The following is a 17,410-nucleotide window of genomic DNA, read 5'->3' on the forward strand; positions in this document are numbered from 1 at the left end:
GAGTAATAATTATATTTTAAAAATTAAAATTAAAAGGAAAGTTTGAAAGTAATTATCACTAATTATTTGGTATAATTCCTTTGATTCTCACCTACTGTTAAAAACTTGGGAGAGAATGTAATTGGGGTAGTCTAATAATACTGAATTTAGTAAAACCCATTTAATTATAATGGTTATCTAAGCATACCACAATATGTAATTACAAGTAATTATATCCAATTCGAATACCAAATGATTTTAGCCTAGTGGTAACATTCTCACCCCTAAGTGCCTTATAATGTTACAGAGCATGGCTCAAGTAGTTTGACTTCTCATGAACTAGATGAAACACTCACTTTGTAAATTTGTCGCTAGTCAAGAGATAAAACCTTTGCTAAAGACAATAATATATGTGTTCAGGGTTCGACCCATGGTCCAATCCTTAACAGAAAGCTTTTCAAATCCAAAATAAAGTTCTTCAGCAACGGATATGATGTGAATTACGCTTATCGTTATATTGGGATACTTTAAAATAACTGTAGAAATCTATAATTATTAGAATAATAACTATACCGCTTTCAAATTACAACTCTAATTTCATAAAAAAATTTGCTACACAAAATGTAATTACATCTTAAAAAAATAAAGAGAAAATATAAATATCTTTTTAAAATTATCATGACTAATTACACGCACAAAACTAAATTCAATAAAACTCATTAATTATAGTAGTTATCCAACACTACATATTTTATTATAAATAATTACACTTAAATTTAATAACAAAAAAAATTATGTTTGAAAATAGACTTCGTAAAAGAAAGTGTGACAAAGGGAGTATTTCATTTACTTATTTTATTAAAGACTATAATTATACAATTACATCTTCCTATTTAAAAATTAAACGAGAGTTATAGATAATTTTAAGCATAATATAAAAACTATATAAATTGTTCAAGAATTTAATTACTTAAATTTATAACAATAATGGCTGTAAAAACCATAACATTTAATTTAAATATAATCTCCATCTAACTATAGTTAGGTAAAATTAGTTGCACCATCAAATTGATAGATACTTTTGGTTTGGTTATTCACTTCCGCTTATTACAAAATAATGAATTTACATCTCGATATTAACTTCCACATTAAAATAAAATATCTACATTATTGAAAAGCTTTTTTTCAAATCAAAGGAAAATGTTATCCAGATTGATTTTTGGAGTTAGAGTTAAATGAAATAAATTCCTTTCAAAAATATGAAAATGTAAAAGCATGTTCAATAGTTTTATTGGAAAAAGAAATTCAATATTTATTTACAATATTATCCTTTTATGTCAATGTTCGATGTTTTCATATACTGAAAAAATTATAAATCCATATAACATTTATGTAAAATGCATTAAGTATCTAATTTGATTATTTTAAGAAAAATCAAGAATCTTTGTATCATATGGCTCGTGGTGTTTGATGACCACTCCAGCCATGGGATCTCAAAGCGTGAGAAATGGTCCAGAGGATTGGATAGAGTTATGTCTAAGGGAAGACAAAATCACAAGCTTCTTGTTTTATGGTCTCCTATAGACAAAAGTTTAAGATATGAAAATGATATGAATAAGCACAAAATAGCACATTTTATATATGTACATTATTTGTTTAGGATTTAGGATTTTGATGATATGACAATTAATACAAAAAAACAAACATAGAGAGTGCAATACAGACACATGAATTACCAGATTGTCTGATTTAGTTGGGGGGCATAGACAACCCCGTGTTTGATCCGCTTGAGGGATTGGATTTCCCCCTATCCTATTGACAACAAAACCAAACAAATAAATGATCTACAAGGCTTCAAAAAGAACATATTATTTAGGCCTTCACGTCCATTGTCTGTACACAACTTTGAGGGTCCACCATATCCATTATCACCACAACACACCCTTAAAGAAAACACCGCAAATTCGAATACCAGTTGAACAAGCCTTCTTTCCCTGTCTCTCCTTCAATGCTATTATCCTGGAATGTGGAAACCATATGGATAGGAAAAATATGTGCCATGATGCATATTTATGTGTTTGAATGTGAACACGTCACTCGCATTCGTGTTTCATTTCATTGCCAAGAGATAAGAAAAGAATACAAGTCATTCATTCAACTCTTATGTATGAAAGAATCTGGATTTGATTACAAAGAACAATAAGGGAACCAAGATAATGGTCCCACTACCTAGATGGGCAACAACTGGTAATAACCAGATGAACAGAAAAACTGCTAGAGTTTTGGAGCTATACGAGAGAAACTGTTAGTATACATACATGATTCTGCAGTTAAACGTGATCTAAATATTGCAACGATCATATCCGGAGAACCATGACGAGTTTTCTTCAAGCTTTGATAACTCATGATCTTCACCATTATAGAATGGTTCAAATACTTGTTGCCATTGCTGATCAGTATCATTGGCATCATTGAACTTACCTGCATCATGGTCGGCAATGTCAACATTATCAAAAGTATGTTGTATTACTTCTTTAGGTAGACATGATTCTGTAAATAAAACGTGAGAGAAACTATTACTAATAATACATACATGATTCTGCAGTTAAATGTGATCTAAATATTGCAACGATCGTATCCGGAGAACCATGACGAGTTTTCTTCAAGCTTTGATAACTCACCATCTTCACCATTGTAGAAGGGGTCAAATACTTGCCGCCATTGCTGATCAGAATCGGCATCATGGAACTCACCCGCATCATGCTTGGCAAGGTCAACATTATCAAAAGTATGTTGTGTTCCTTCTTTACGTAGACGTGATTCTGTAAGTAGCTCATTAAGAGAGCTGATCTCATGTTCGTGTTTTCGCTTTAATTTTTCAATCTGTCTGTGAGCCTTTTCAGTTTCTTGTTCTGATTCCATTGCCCGCTTCTGCAATTATTTTATAACAGAAGGATATAAGAACAATGCTAAAATTTTCAACAAGTCTGAAGCTCATGAAACCAAGGGAACAATTTAATCAAAATCCCAAATGAAGTAATATGTTCATCCAACAGCCTTACAATTTGAAGCAAACAATATCAAGCACAGATTCTTTTTACTGCAAAAAGACAGCAGAACTACGTTCTAGACTTTTGGCCATCTAAAGTCTTAAATCCCAGCCCTTCAGCAAAAAGAAAGAAATAGAATTTTATGACTCAGGAAGAGACATGTTCTAAACTTGAGGTAAAAAGATCTGATTCAATAGTTGTAGCAAGAAGTTAACTGAAATCACATTAATTTGGTGGGGGAGGGGGGGGTATAGTGTCCATCCACTCATCTTGTAACTTTTGTGATAATGAATCAATAATTGACTGAATGTTTCCTACTTAGGTACCAGACTGGACAGACACTTTAACTATCAGCTTTCATTTAGAGATGAAAACTTAATGTGTAACAACAATCTTAATATCGAATTTGATAAATGCTGTGCTCGTGAAGTATGTCTTTGTTTATGCCTATAGATCTGCCTGTTGTTTAGAAGAAACTTGAAACAAGTGTTCGAGAAAAAACAATTGCTGAATTACAGTGTATCAAGCAGAAAAGTTAAGAAGTGCATGAAAACAAATAATAACTTCACTTACTTGGGCAGCAGCCACAGCTTCTTCTGCTTCTTTAAGTCGTACAAGCAATTCACCTGCAGCCTGAACTGCTTCAGCAGTATCCCTTAATTGAGCCTGGAGTCCTCTATTCTCATCCCTAAGGTATCGCCTCTCCTTTTCCCTTTCCACTTTCAATGCAGAAATTTCAGCAGCAAGGGCATTTATGAACTTGGATTCAGCACCCTTGACCCCTGCCCTAGCAGCTGCCTTTTTAACATCATCTATTCCCTCTTGAATATTCCTATGCCTTGCAAGCAATTGCATGTGTTTTTCCTCAAGATCAGCATACTGTTCAAGCATTCTTGCATGTCCCGCCATAGCCATCTGCATTGCTTCCTTCAATTCTTCTGCACATTTCTTCTCCATATCTAGTTCCAGCTTCCTTTTGTCTGCCAGCAACTTACTAGCATCAAGTTCAGTCCTTAATTCCTCCGCAAGAGAAATCCATTTGCCTTCGGCCTCAGTCCACCGGATTCTCTCTTGTTCAAATTTCTCTTCAGCACTCTCCTCATTTGTCTCTGGTATTGCTCTAAGAGGTAGAGGGACATTGGACTCACATGAATATGTTAACTTCAGTAAAGAATTTCTTCTTCGAGCTGATGTAGAAGAAGGGTCGATATAATACTGTAACTGATTTCTTAAATCCTGAATTTCTTCTAACAACACTTCCCTCTCACCCAAATCATGAAAATTTCGAAAACGCTCCAGCTCATCCTGAGCTCTTTTCAGCTCAATCTTTGTTCTTAAAACCTCAGGATGATTCTCATATTTCTCCTTCAGAAGCTGTAGGCAATAGGTAAGAAATGGATATACATAAAAATGTTCAACTGAAAAAGAAAAATAAAAGAACAAAAATACACCTTGTGCTCATGGGTTAGGGAAACAAGCTCTTCTTCCATGAATTCCTCAGTAGGTAAAACACCATCCATAAGGCTCTCAAGGCGAAGAATTTTATCCTCCCTTGTCTGCCCTATAATAGCATTGCACTCTCGCTCATGTTTGTACTGTTGTACCTGTAAATAGTAGCCCATAATAAATTTAACATCAACAATTCACAACAATGATGATGGCTGCTGGTAAAATTACCAAGAAACCTACCAAACGGTTTAATTGCATTATTTCAGAAGCTTGCTTGGCACAGAACTCTTCAAGAGCCATTTCTCTCCTGATAGATCCAGCCAAAACCTTCTCCACTGCCTGTGCAATACAAAGGTAAAATAATGTCAGTGATGCAGAAGATATAAATCTCAAAAGCTAGGACTTGAGACTTCTTGCCTTCGGGACTTGCTTCTTGGTTTTTTCACCAGAATCGGACTCATCAACAGGAACTAATTGCAGGTTAGAGTTTTCAGTGTCCTCTTTGCCATCTAGGTTTGTTCTCTGTGTACAATTGCTACATAGAAATACTACTGGGTCTTCTTCTTGTGGAAAAGTTTGAACTCCAACATCAACTTTTCTAGCTGCAAGGATTGGCTTAGAATCAGCAGGTTTTAATGAAAAACGAAATGATGACCTCCTCAATGCCAAACTCTGTCGGTGACTATCAATAATCTCAAGACCACGGTGGAGGCTAGCTGCTAAATGTTCGGTTGGTGTGACCCGCATAGTCTCTGGTTTATCATCCCTAAGATCTTTCTGTGAAGCAGAGTACATTGATGATGTCCTCAGACTCTTCCTACTCTGATTCACTCTAGGTGAGACACTTGGTGTTGGAGACTTAAGAATTGCAGGAGAATCCCCATCGGTTGTTTCAACAGTTAGCTGGCATGGATCCTGTTTGACACTTTCATGAGCACTAAAAATGTTTGGCGTGTTTGTAGCAGTTTCAACACACTCAACAATCATAATTTCAGAGGTTTTAGGCTCTTCAGAGATTTCTTCCTCCATGTTCACATCAGTATCCTCAGCATCTTGCACTTTAAAAGTTTCAGATGAGTTAGGCACTAGATTACCAGCGCATCCATTTTCAGAGGTGGTATTTCCCGAAATTGATTCAATTATCTCTTGTTTGGTTAATTCATTTGAATGGAGATATATATCTGCTGGTTGCAGACCTATTTGGGCACATAAATCCTCAACAGCTTCCTCATCAATTTCCATCTCCTCATCACCATCTTCATCAACATGAGGTAATGTCCTTGGATGATGGAGGCTAAATTTTAACAAATTCAAGCTCCTACGGGCATTCCATCCAGTTGAGTAACTCCCATTTGGATCAGTTTGGTTGTTTCCATCAGATTTCATACGATGGAGTTCATCCTGCATGATTCCCTCCACATTTTATATATTTTCATATTTGATCACGTAACTGATAAGGGAAAAAGATTGATTATGAGAACATACTTTCAATTGTCGAATCACTTCTCGCAGAAAATTTACATCGTCCTGCATTACTTCATTAACAACTGCCTTGTTCTTGATTGCCTTTGCACGCTGAGCAAATCGTAGTGTGCTGAATGTTTCACTCTTACAGCTGCATTATGACTCATGTAAACTTCCCTTGCAGAAGAGAGGGGGGGGGGGAGTCTTAAATAAAATAAGAGCAGCTATCACATTACCTCTGTGCTGGAGAAATTGCACAGACCATGGCTAATTTTGCATTGCCACCAAGAGATTCCTGCAATAAAAATGTCAACTTGGAGTCTCTGTAGGGGATATGCCTTTGCTTTCCAGTTTGGGAAACTTCAGCGAGGATGTTTATCAAGTTCCTGAACTCCAAAATTAAATAAAATTATCAAAAATCTAGGAGTCTGGGCCTCTTGATCCATGAAAACATGCTTATGCAACAAAGAAGCAAGAAAACATGGCATAATTAGATCTGAATTGAGCAATTGTCCCCATACATCATATCACATAGACCTTTTATATATCAAAAACTGTAATCCACAAACTCAATTTTTTTCTACAGACTATCCTTTCAGTCAAATATATGCTAAAAATAGTTTTCTTTAAAATTTTGGACATACATTTTCTTACTATAACTTATTTTTATTCCATTTTTACATTTTGTGTAACAATGCCCTGTACTTTATTTGGCAACTATTTGAAATTAAAAGATTCAGAAAATGCCGATGCCTACTATTACACTGTAGTCAAAAGTTGAAAGATCCACCTTTTTGAACAATAAGGTAAGAGCTAGAAGTTGAATCTAGAGTTTCAATAAAAGATGATCTGAAAGAAGACATGCACATGAAAGAAATGATAGAAAAAGCATACCCAAGCTGTGAGAGGGAACGGTTAATATTTCCTGCCTCCTTTAAGCGTTCCCCTGCAGCACCAGTTAGTTTTTGTCTCTCTGAGCCTGCTAGATCAACAAGATTTATTCGGCTTGTTTTAAAGCTGCTTACACCATCGGCCACACTCTGCAACAAAAGAGAGTTCTTCAGAATCCTCAAGTATAATTGAGAGAGAAAACCCCATGAAAAATAGGAGATATTCTCCAATTGCTCTGCAGATGATTAGATCCTTGTAATTTTATTATTTACAAAATTAACAAATGCACAAATTAGAGATTGATGCCATGATTTGGTTCGACAAACTTGTAATCTAACAAGTATATTTGCTCAAACATAACAATAAAAAAAAATCGACAAATCATGTGAAATTCAACGCATTATTACCTTACATCGAGACTCAACAACACAAGTAAAGACACTATGTGAACGGGAACTTTCAGCATTGATACTAGTCGCACCTGTCCTTCTATTTGATAATCCCTGCATTGTTTTTGTAGTGAAGCTTGTGAATATAATTATTTGATTGAAATTTAACAGTCAAGTTTCAATTTGCTTTTACCAAATTGGAATAAACTGATCAAGATAATAAGTACATACAAGTGTTCCTTTCTATAAGAAAAAGCTTAATGCTATTATTCTAAACATAAAGAGAAGTTCTACAAAGCAAAAAACCAAATAGCAGCCAAAGCATTGGAAAGTATAAAAAAACACACAAAAAACAACCTTTATCAACAGCTGGGTCACGTCCTTCATCGAACTTACATACTCCTCTGTCAAATTCTCAACATAAACACCAGATTTTACATCTTCCCTTATCTGGATGAAAATCATAAACAGTCTAAGAAAACAAAAAAAAAAAATCATCCTAGGAAAGAGTATTTGAAAAGTTATTTATGATGATCCATCCTACCTGCAAGTTTCTTTGATTTGGATCCAATAAATCCGTGATTTGCTCATTATAGATCTGCAAAAGAAAAGTGAAAAAATAAGTGGTAAGGACTTAGAACAATGAAAAGCTAAACAGTTCGATTATTATCAAAATTCAGTATCACAAGTAAATTAACTCTACCTCAAGGAAAGAACAGCGACATTGGTACTTGAGTTGTTTATCAGCATGCTTAATTTGCTCCTATAACATAGAAGGTCAAAAAACAAACTATTGAAAATAGTCCATTCAAAACATAAATATTGATGAAAATAGTAGAAACTTTTATGGTTTTACCTCATTTATACGAGCAAAAAGCCGCTCAAACACACGGGGAGTTAAGCCTTGTTGATCACTTGATAAATTTTCTTCCAACAAGGCGTTGGCTGGACCCCAAATGGTATAAGTCTTTCCACTTCCAGTCTAGTGACAATCAATTAATTCACACACACAAATCAAAAAAGTTATAAATCCATTCAAGAGTAATTCGAAGATTATAAATGAAAGAAAATGAAGAAGCAAGTACCTGGCCGTAAGCAAACACCGAACTGTTAAACCCGGCAAGACAATTTTCGACCAGAGGTGCTCCTACAAGCTGGAAGATATCTAGCTGCATTTTTAAGAGGAAACAAAATTTAGGGTATTTCACAAATAATCAAACAAAGGGAAACTAAAGAAACAAAAGATGAGGGCGTCAGTACCTGAGTTGCATCCGAGCTGGCAACTGAGTCAAATGTGAAGGTTTGCCCATTGATACTCAAAGAATCACTAGTAACTTTCTGAACAATCGTGTCCCCTTCTTCCTCTTCTTTAATTGGTGGCCGCATCCGTACAACCACCTAAAACAAACAATAATAAAGAAAAAGGAAGTTAAAAATTTGAAATCTAAGAAATTAAATTAAATTGATTCAGAAGAGAAAAACCTTGACACCGGAATCGGAAATTCCAGAGAGGGAGGCATTGTCGGGGAGGGTTTCGGTATAAAGTTTGCGCTTGAGAGGGTTGGAGGAGGGCGGGCGAGGAGGCAACTGAGACTTGAACTTGGCGGTTGAGGCGGGGGAAGGTTGGGAGTTGGGATCGGGCGGCGGAGCGTTTTCTTTGGAGGGTTTAGGGTGTTTACGTTTGGATTTAGAAGGGGTAGGGTTTGGGGAAGAAGGGGTGTTCTCCATCGGCTCTCTCAAGATCGTGTTTCTTGGTAACATGAAATGCTTCATATTTCTTTCCTTTGGACAGAAAGGAAAAAGGGAGAGAAAGGGGGGGAAGATTTAGGGCAAGGAAGCGAGAGAGATGGAGAGAAAGCAAAAAACAATAACAAGTCACAGAATGTAGCCGTTAGAGAGGAAACAAAACACAGTTCGAATTTTTTTTTTTTTATCTATTTTTTTTTTAAATGAAAACTGTGGATTTGAATTTGTGATGTTGGATCTGGAGCGTTTTTTTAATGGAATAAACCCAACGTGTCATGGGCCCACTTTCCAATACGACATCGTTCTTTCTTGGACGGCCCAGATTTCGTTTTTCAGTCAATTAGCCAATTTACAAGTTTTTTTAGCAGCTAATTTAACATAATCATTAGAGTTGAGCTCATAATTATTCGATTTTGTAATTATTTAGTTTTAAAAAGTTTTGAGGTAATTATTTAGTCTAAAAAATTTTGAGACTCAGAAAACCCGTTATATGATCCATGCTCGAACTAAATTTAATTTAAACCTCAAAAAAATCTAAATTTAGGTAAAAGTTGCATGAAAGCTCTTCTATTAAGAGTCAGATTGCATTTTACTCCCTCTATTTGAAAATTGGATAATTTAGTCTTACACATTGGATCCAAGAGTAAACTAGTCCTTCTGTTAAAAATTTCATCCATTTTTGTTGTTAAGAATTGATTCATTTATGTCAATTTTAACAAGATAAATGAATGGAATTTTTAAAAGAAATTATCAATTGCTATTTAATTTAATGTAAAAGATTAGTTTATCTATTTTTGAGTGAAAAAGTAAAATATAATCTTTTTTAGTACAAAAATCTCTAAATTTATAATTTAAGGAAGGTTAATGTAGCATATAGTTAAAATATATATTAATGCAAGTAAAAAGGAAATTTTAAATTCTAATATAGTTAGTAATTCAATTAAACTTAAAAATAATATATTTTAATTATCAGATATATTTCAATTAAACGTATAAATAGTATTTGTTTGACAAGCAATCTGCAGATTCAAGTTAATTGGTACAACTGAATCAAAGTTACATCGTTGTTTTCAGTCTCGGAATATTTCTTACCTTACCCTCTCAAAGAACAACATATAAAAATTGGTAAATATTCAACTCATACAAACCAAAAATCATAACAAAAACCCCTCCTGCTCCCAAAACACACACTTGTGCTGCTTCCCTTCAACCTCGCCCTTCTCATCTCCACTTGTCGCTGCCAGCGTCAAGTTCAACCTAAAAAGATGGAATTTTAATTTTCTCTTTCATTTTGTTATCTCAAGGCAAGAGGAATTAATGCCTTTTTTATGGTTTAATTAGACAAATATATCGATTTTAAAACGAATTTTATAGAAATAAATTATTTTTGGACAAAAACTCATCCTGAAAAAAGTGTTTTTTTTTTAAAATACCATTTCTTTAACTCCATGATCAAATGATAATAATTTTATTATTAAGTCTCAAGTTTGATTTATATTCTAACCACATTTGTATTTTTTATTTCATATCGATTCAAGTTTTTTAATTCATCTTTTAATTAATAACTCTTTTATTTATAAAATAAAATAATAAATATGTAATTATATAATTAAAATATATATTTTATATATATCATTATGTTAAATATATTTTTAATTAAATATTTGTCTAATAAAATATATTTTAGATTGAAAATAAATATTTCACATATAAAATTTATCTATAAAGAAAAATATATCAAAAATTAGTTAATGTTTTTAAAAATAAAATCTATTTAAAATAATGATGAATATAAAATATATGTTTTTTATTATATATTTACATATTTATCATTTTATTTATATAAATAAAAGAGTTATTATTTAAAAGATGAATTAAATAATAATAATAATAATAATAATAATAATAAGCTTGAAACAACATGAAATAACAAATATAAATGTGATTAATGTGAAAAGAAAATGCATTTTTAAAAACGTTAAAGCGTTTTTCTCAATACGCATTTTCGATTTCTCTCTTCAAAATTATATATTTCTCTAAATTTTAAGAAAAACGATTTAAAACCTTTATTTCATTTTAAAATCAACATTTTACCTAATTAAATCATCTTTTAGTAATTTGTTTCTTTTTTACCAAATGAGTTGTATTGCCTTTTACTATTCTATTTCTATTTTTTTAATTAATTTATACTTGTGTTTTATTCCAAAGAAACTTTTCACATATTTATATTGATTTATTAAATTTTTACTTATTTTAATATTTAAATCATTTGAATTTATGATTAAACTTAATGATTAATTAAATCAAGAATAAATGATTTAATCGGTTTAATAATATTAAATAAAATTTTTCACTTGTCATCACATCAACCAACCAAACAAGTTGTTATTATTATTAAATTGAGATTCAAAAGGATGATTTTAAATGTTTATCTAGATTATATTAAATTGATATTGAATCAACTTAAATTATCGAGCTCGATGTATTTTCTTTTCTCAATTAAAAATTCTAAAAGCTATAAAACTATTTCCTCTCTAATTTAATTTTAAATGGTTTTAAAGGGTTGAATCAAAATGAAAAGTAAAATTAAGAGTAAATTTAATTTTATTAAGTTCGAAACGTATTAAAATGTATTTATCCTTTTATTTAAAAATTGAGGAAAAGTTATGAATAATTTTAATTTATTTATAAAAATAACTAACTACATAAATTAAATATCTGATTATATGCTATTTTTGCTTACATCCTCCCTCCCAATGCTGCCTGCTGTCTAGTCTTCTTCGCTCGACAGCCATCTTAGTTCTATATTCTCACTATGAAATGTATCTTAGTTCTATCTCTATATAAATAAAGCGTTCAATGAAGTTTGATTTTCATGTATTTATCTTAATTTTTTAAGATAAATAAATAATTTCGAACATGATCTTGAAGCTAATTTATTAAACTAATCAAATATAAAAAAAAAAAGTTCGTTCAAATCATTTATGTTCATGAATAAATTCATTCATGTTATTTAAAGCCATTTAATAAATACAATTGATTTTATATCTAAAAATAAGATATATTTTTATTTATTGTTTGTTTGTTTATTTATTATTTATGAATATTGTTGTGAACATGTTCAATCATGTTCGCAAACAAGTACACTTACTGTTTGAATATAGCTTTTGGCTTGAGTTTTTTTGACTAGTAATATTGAAAAAGTGCTACAAGAAGATAGTATTATAGTGCTGATCAAAACATAATTGTTGATATGGAGAAATAAAGTACGTGTGCTTATAGTTATAAAATTTATTCATTAACCTAACTTTGATTTTTATGAAGAAGATATGCCTCACCTTCACCGAGAGCACAAAAAGTTCACGGAGGAACCCGAATGTAGAAGATATGTCTTAATTGTAGCGACCTAAAATTTGGCGCTGGGCGCTAATCGAATTGATTGTTGAAAATTTGAAAATGGAATTTCGATTTTATTTAACAAAGGAGTCGCCACCGATCTTTTTTCTAGGTGTGATCGGACACCATCAAAATTCTCTTTTTAGAAGAAAAATTTATTTTTAAACTTTTCTAAAAAAAGAGGTAATTTTAGGTCTACGTTAAAATCCAGAGAAAATTAGAGTTCCGGAGTTGGTTACGCGCAAAGAAGGTATTAGCACCCTCGCAACGCCCAAAATTGGTATCTCGTTAAACGCATGTTATCTTAATTTTTAAAAATACGAGTTCAATTTAATATTTAGTCGTGATCCGATTAAAACACGAGAATTTTGAAGCACAATTTTTTTTTAAAACGAATGTTTTTTTTAAACACGAGAATTTTAGAGACACGAAAATTCTTAAAAAACACGAAAATTTTTTAAAACATAGATGTCGAAACCGTTTTTTTGAAAACAAAAATTTTAGTTTCGACTTAAAAATAAAAACAAAAACTGGAGTCGCCACCGATCCTTTATTAAAGTGTGATCGGCCCACCTTAAAAAAATAATTTTGGTTTGCGAAATTTGAGAAAACAGGTTCGGGAGTCAGTTACGCACGAGGAAGGATTAGCACCCTCGTAAAGCCCAAAATTGGTACCAAATTGATTTTGTTAATGTCTTGGTGTCGAAAATTTGAAAAGATTTTAAAAGGAAACTCTTCATTTCTTGAATAAAAAAAATAGTAAGACATTCATATTTCAAAGAAATAAAACACCACACCCAGTGAGTTAGGGCACAATGTTTTTAAATCTTCAAAATACCCAAATATTGCCTATTGCTTTTGAAAATTCTTATTTCGAGAAGAAAATGTCATGACCAGTAAGTTAGGGCACAATGTTTTTAAATCTTCAAAATACCCAACATTTTGAATTCACGAGAATAAGCTTTTATTTAAAATTTGCGAATTTATTGCAAACAAATACTTGGCTTTCTAAATTCATCGAAAAATAATCGCAATCCAGTAAGTTAGGACACGATCGTTCTCGAGAATCATGAATGCCAAATATGTTGAAAATTTATAAAATACGATGATTTTAATGTTTTGTCAAAACCAAAATATACTTCTCAAAAGGTATGTTAAAAGTTAATGTATAATATGAAACAAAAACTTTAATTTAAAATATATATGAATAAATATTTACAAATATATATATATACAAGTACAATATACAAGTAAATTTGCAAATATGTACGCATACATTTGACACACCTATATAAGAGTACAGAAAGATGGGATGGAATATATATATCAATCAGAAAATAATAAAAATGCATGTATGTATTTGAAAATCGTGAAAATAAATAAAATAAAATAAAATGTATATGTGTATATATTTACAAAAGCTTAAAAATATGTACATATAGTATACAAAATGTGGAGAATATATTTACAATAATTTAAAATAGTGTATGATATATATATATATATATATATATATATATATATATATGTATACGTTTGAAAAATATGAAGGATAATATACATGTAAAATATGTATATATATATATATATGTATATACACATTTACAAAGGTAAAAAGGGTTTTTGAAGGAAAAAAATAAACAGTATATATATATAGAAGTCAGGAAATAAAATTGAAATAAAACATATGGAAAAAACACGTATATTACAAAATATGCACATGTGTACATTATAGAAAAACTATGCGTATGTACAAATATAAAAATAATAAAAAATAATGATGATAATAAATAATATAACAATAATAATAAATAATGGGAGAAAATAAATTAAAAAACAACAAATCGCAAAAAGGACCAAATAGTTAAAAAAATAAAATAACTAGAAATCAATGAGATTTAGGCGAATAATGGGTCAAATCGTGACACGCGAGTTACATGGAGGGTCAAATCGAAATAATTCGCCTCTCCAAAACGGTGTGCGATGATATGAAATTTGAATTGAACAACGGTAAACATGCGGGCCAAATTAAAAAAAAACTTGTTTTGAAAACGATTTTAAAAAATTTGAGGGACCGAATGCACAAATGGACCATTTAAAGGAAAACGCGCGGATCCTGGAACCGGGTCGGGTCGACGCGCGGATCCTCCCCCCTAAAACGGTGTCGTTTCAAATTTGTTATAAAATTAAAAATTTCCTTAAAAAAATCACTTTCGCTTTTTTTTAAAAACAAACTAACCCTAACTAGGGTTTTTTTGTTTTCTCTGCCGCCTCGGCCAAGGCAGTCCCTTGGCCTCCGCCACGCCCGACCTCGATTGCGACGGAGGTGGCGTCGACTCAGCGACTCCGATGACTAAGGTAAGTCCTTCCCTTTTCTTTATATGTTAAATGAAGTAAAATGAAAATAAAAAGAAATAAAAAAACATATATATGTAAATAGAAAGAATGGGTACTGCAAAGTATAACAAAAAAGAGAAAAACCTTTGTAAAAACAGATTTTATATTCCTATTTCTTCTGTATTCCCTGTGTTTTTCCTCTATTCTCGTACGTTAAAACTCAAAAATCCCCCCCCTTTTTACAGAATTTTCAAGGCTTTAAATAGCCGAAAAAAAATCAAAAATCTAAACAAAATAAAAAAATCCCATTTGTTTTCCGTTATTTGCTACGCTTGTGTGTTTCTATTTTTGCAGGTTTGGTGGCGCATGTGCGTGGAGAGGAGGCCCGAGACATGCGGCGCTGAACCTCATTGGAGGCATGTCTTGTGACGACAAAGTGGGTGGACGCATGCAGTGTGGTCTTTGAGAGAGGCAATGGAGCAGAGAAGCTAGGGTTTCTTTTTTTGGGTTTTAGGCTGCTATGGGTTTAGAGGTTTTGGGCCATGTAGGCCCGTTTGTTGTATTTGGTTTTCTGATGCGGGCCCGGGCAATTGGGCTTATTACAATAGAAAGTTTTAAAACACGAGAATTTTTTTGAAAACATGAAAATTTTTGAAACACAAATTTTTTTTTGAAAACACGAAAATTTTTAAAACACCGAAATTTTTAAAAACGCGAGGATTTTTGAAACACGAAATTTTCTTTGAAAACAGGAATTTTTTTTTATCACCAGAAATTTTGAAAACACGAAAATTTTTGAAATACAGAAATTTTTGAAAACACGAGGAGTTTTGAAACACAAAATTTTTGAAAACATGAAAATTTTTTATCACCAGAACTTTTGAAAGCACGAAAATTTTTGAAATACGAGAATTTTTTTTTGAAAACACGGAAAATATTTTTGAAACACGATTTTTTTAAGAAGTATCATATTTAACACGAATCAATGATATTCATCCCTACATGGCGATGAAATCATCGAATTAGTACCAAATCGATTCAACTTAATATTTAATCGTGATTCTATTAAAACACGAGAATTTTTAAAAAAACACGAAATTTTTGAATATTTTCGATTTTTAAAAGGGCGTATCGAGTTTAACGCAAACCGGTGATATTCACCCAACATAGCGATGAAATCAACGATTTTATGTTAAATCGATTCGTTGCCTTATTTATTAAAATTATTTAAAATAAATTAAAATTAAAATTGAATTAAATTAAAAATATAAATACAAAAATATAAAAATACATAAAATACTAATAATATTAAAACAAAAATATATAAAAATACGAGCATTAAATTAAAAGAGAAATAAACGAAATTACCGAAAAGATCTCAAAACACGAGCTTCGTCGAACGGGTTACACAAATTAAACCTTTTTTTTCTTTTTTCCTTTTTTATTTCTTCTTTTTCTTTTCTTTTTTTCTCTCTGCTGGGCCGGCCAGTTGGGCCTGCTTCTGCTGGGCTGGTGCGTGTGGGCCTAGCCTGCTGGTGCTGGCCTGCTGGGCTACACTGGGCCTGGGCTGGTGCGCAAATGGGCCGGCTGTTGGCCTGCTACCTTTTTTTTTGCTTTCTTCTTCTTCTTTTTTCCTTTTGGGCTGCTCTTCGGGCCTGTTGAGCTGGGCTGCTGCTGGGTCGGGTTGGGTCACCTGATCGGGTCGGGTTGGACCTGGATCGGGTCGGGTCGGCCTGATTTTTTTAAAAAAAATTCTTTTTCTTTTTCTTTTTCTTTTTCTTTTTCTTTTTCTTTTTTCTTCTTTTTTCTTTCCCTATTTTTTTTCTTGTTCCTTCTTCCTTCTTCTTCTTTTTTCTTCTCCTTCGACAGTAGCCCCTTGTGTTGCCGATGCCGCCTTGCTGCCCGGCGGTGTAAGGCAACGGTGGTGCTCCTCCTTCTCCCCTTTCTTCTCTTTTTTCCTCAGTTTTTTTTCTCTTGCTGTTTTTTATTCTTTTCTTTGTTGCTTGGCTTGTTTGGGTTGTAGGTAATGGTGGTAGAGGTGTCACGGTGGCAGTGCGGCGGCGATGGTTGCGGGAGGAGGTTTTGGGTTGCTATTTTTTGAATATTTTACTGCTATTTTTTTTTGCTGCCAAAACTGAACCCCCCTCTCTTCCTCTCATCTTCTTCTTTTAAATCCTTCAATTTTGTCTTCTTTCCTTTGTTTTCAGGCGGTAGGGGAGCATCATTGGCCTAGGGAGGCTGCTGGAGTAGCTAGAGGTGGGTGGAGCACGCTTGGCTGCCGACTGGCAGATTTGACATGTCCAGGAGGACCAAATTGTAAAGGTGTAAAGTTTTCGGGGTAAAAATGTAATTTTAGAAAAATATGGGGCTAAAATGTAATTTTTAGAAATTTTAGGGGTCTGAATGTAATTTATATTTTTTGTATTTTTTTCTGATTTATTATTTTTTTATTAATATTTTTAAAACATAAAAAACAAAATAAAACAATGGGCCAAAGCCCAAACAAGTCCAAAATTAAATTATTTAAAACCCAATTATCCAACCCTACCTGCCCACCCATTGGGCCCAATCATTAGGCCCACATTAGGCAAGCCCAAAAAAATCATAATTTTTTTAACATATATAAAATAAAATAAGATAAAATAAATAAAATAAAATAAAAACACGAAGAACGTACCAGACAAAATTCAGTGATTACAGCTGCCCCCT

General features: G+C 32.3%; 1 protein-coding gene and 1 long non-coding RNA gene across 5 annotated transcripts; one reads left to right on the top strand and one right to left on the bottom strand.

Annotated features, from left to right (window-relative positions):
- Nucleotides 1-2,108: 2,108 nt before the first annotated feature.
- On the bottom strand, nucleotides 2,109-9,153 carry LOC105777477 (kinesin-like protein KIN-12B). 3 transcript variants are annotated; one of them, XM_012600775.2, is made up of 17 exons: nucleotides 8,705-9,153; nucleotides 8,483-8,620; nucleotides 8,308-8,391; nucleotides 8,079-8,204; nucleotides 7,926-7,985; nucleotides 7,767-7,820; nucleotides 7,580-7,672; nucleotides 7,241-7,336; nucleotides 6,837-6,982; nucleotides 6,179-6,328; nucleotides 5,964-6,093; nucleotides 4,896-5,879; nucleotides 4,719-4,817; nucleotides 4,481-4,633; nucleotides 3,603-4,403; nucleotides 2,661-2,910; nucleotides 2,109-2,529 (listed from the first exon to the last, which is right to left on the bottom strand). In XM_012600775.2, the coding sequence occupies exons 1-17, from the start codon at nucleotides 8,993-8,995 to the stop codon at nucleotides 2,321-2,323; spliced, it is 3,864 nt and encodes a 1,287-aa protein (XP_012456229.1). In that variant the 5' UTR covers nucleotides 8,996-9,153; the 3' UTR covers nucleotides 2,109-2,320. The 3 variants fall into 3 exon arrangements, with proteins under 3 accessions (XP_012456229.1, XP_012456230.1, XP_012456231.1); XM_012600776.2 differs by having other exon boundaries at nucleotides 2,109-2,460; nucleotides 8,705-9,152; XM_012600777.2 differs by having other exon boundaries at nucleotides 2,315-2,460; nucleotides 2,573-2,910; nucleotides 8,705-9,151.
- Nucleotides 9,154-16,141: 6,988 nt separating this feature from the next.
- Nucleotides 16,142-17,125, top strand: LOC128033773 (uncharacterized). Of its 2 annotated transcripts, none has more exons than XR_008189811.1 (2): nucleotides 16,142-16,787; nucleotides 16,909-17,125. It is a non-coding gene; the product is annotated as an uncharacterized LOC128033773 (long non-coding RNA). The 2 variants fall into 2 exon arrangements; XR_008189812.1 differs by having other exon boundaries at nucleotides 16,142-16,780.
- Nucleotides 17,126-17,410: the final 285 nt, after the last annotated feature.

This window comes from Gossypium raimondii, chromosome 10 (assembly GCF_025698545.1).
Source record: "Gossypium raimondii isolate GPD5lz chromosome 10, ASM2569854v1, whole genome shotgun sequence".
In the NCBI taxonomy this organism is placed as follows: Eukaryota; Viridiplantae; Streptophyta; class Magnoliopsida; order Malvales; family Malvaceae; genus Gossypium; species Gossypium raimondii.

What these genes read in the sequence shown, in the direction of transcription:
- LOC105777477 (XM_012600775.2), bottom strand. Translation starts at nt 8,995, where the DNA reads ATGAAGCATTTCATGTTACCAAGAAACACGATCTTGAGAGAGCCGATG. An exon ending in TTTCCGATTCCGGTGTCAAG is followed by an intron (nt 8,621 to 8,704) that starts GTTTTTCTCTTC and finishes TGTTTGTTTTAG; the next exon opens with GTGGTTGTACGGATGCGGCC. An exon ending in CGGTGTTTGCTTACGGCCAG is followed by an intron (nt 8,205 to 8,307) that starts GTACTTGCTTCT and finishes GATTGTCACTAG; the next exon opens with ACTGGAAGTGGAAAGACTTA.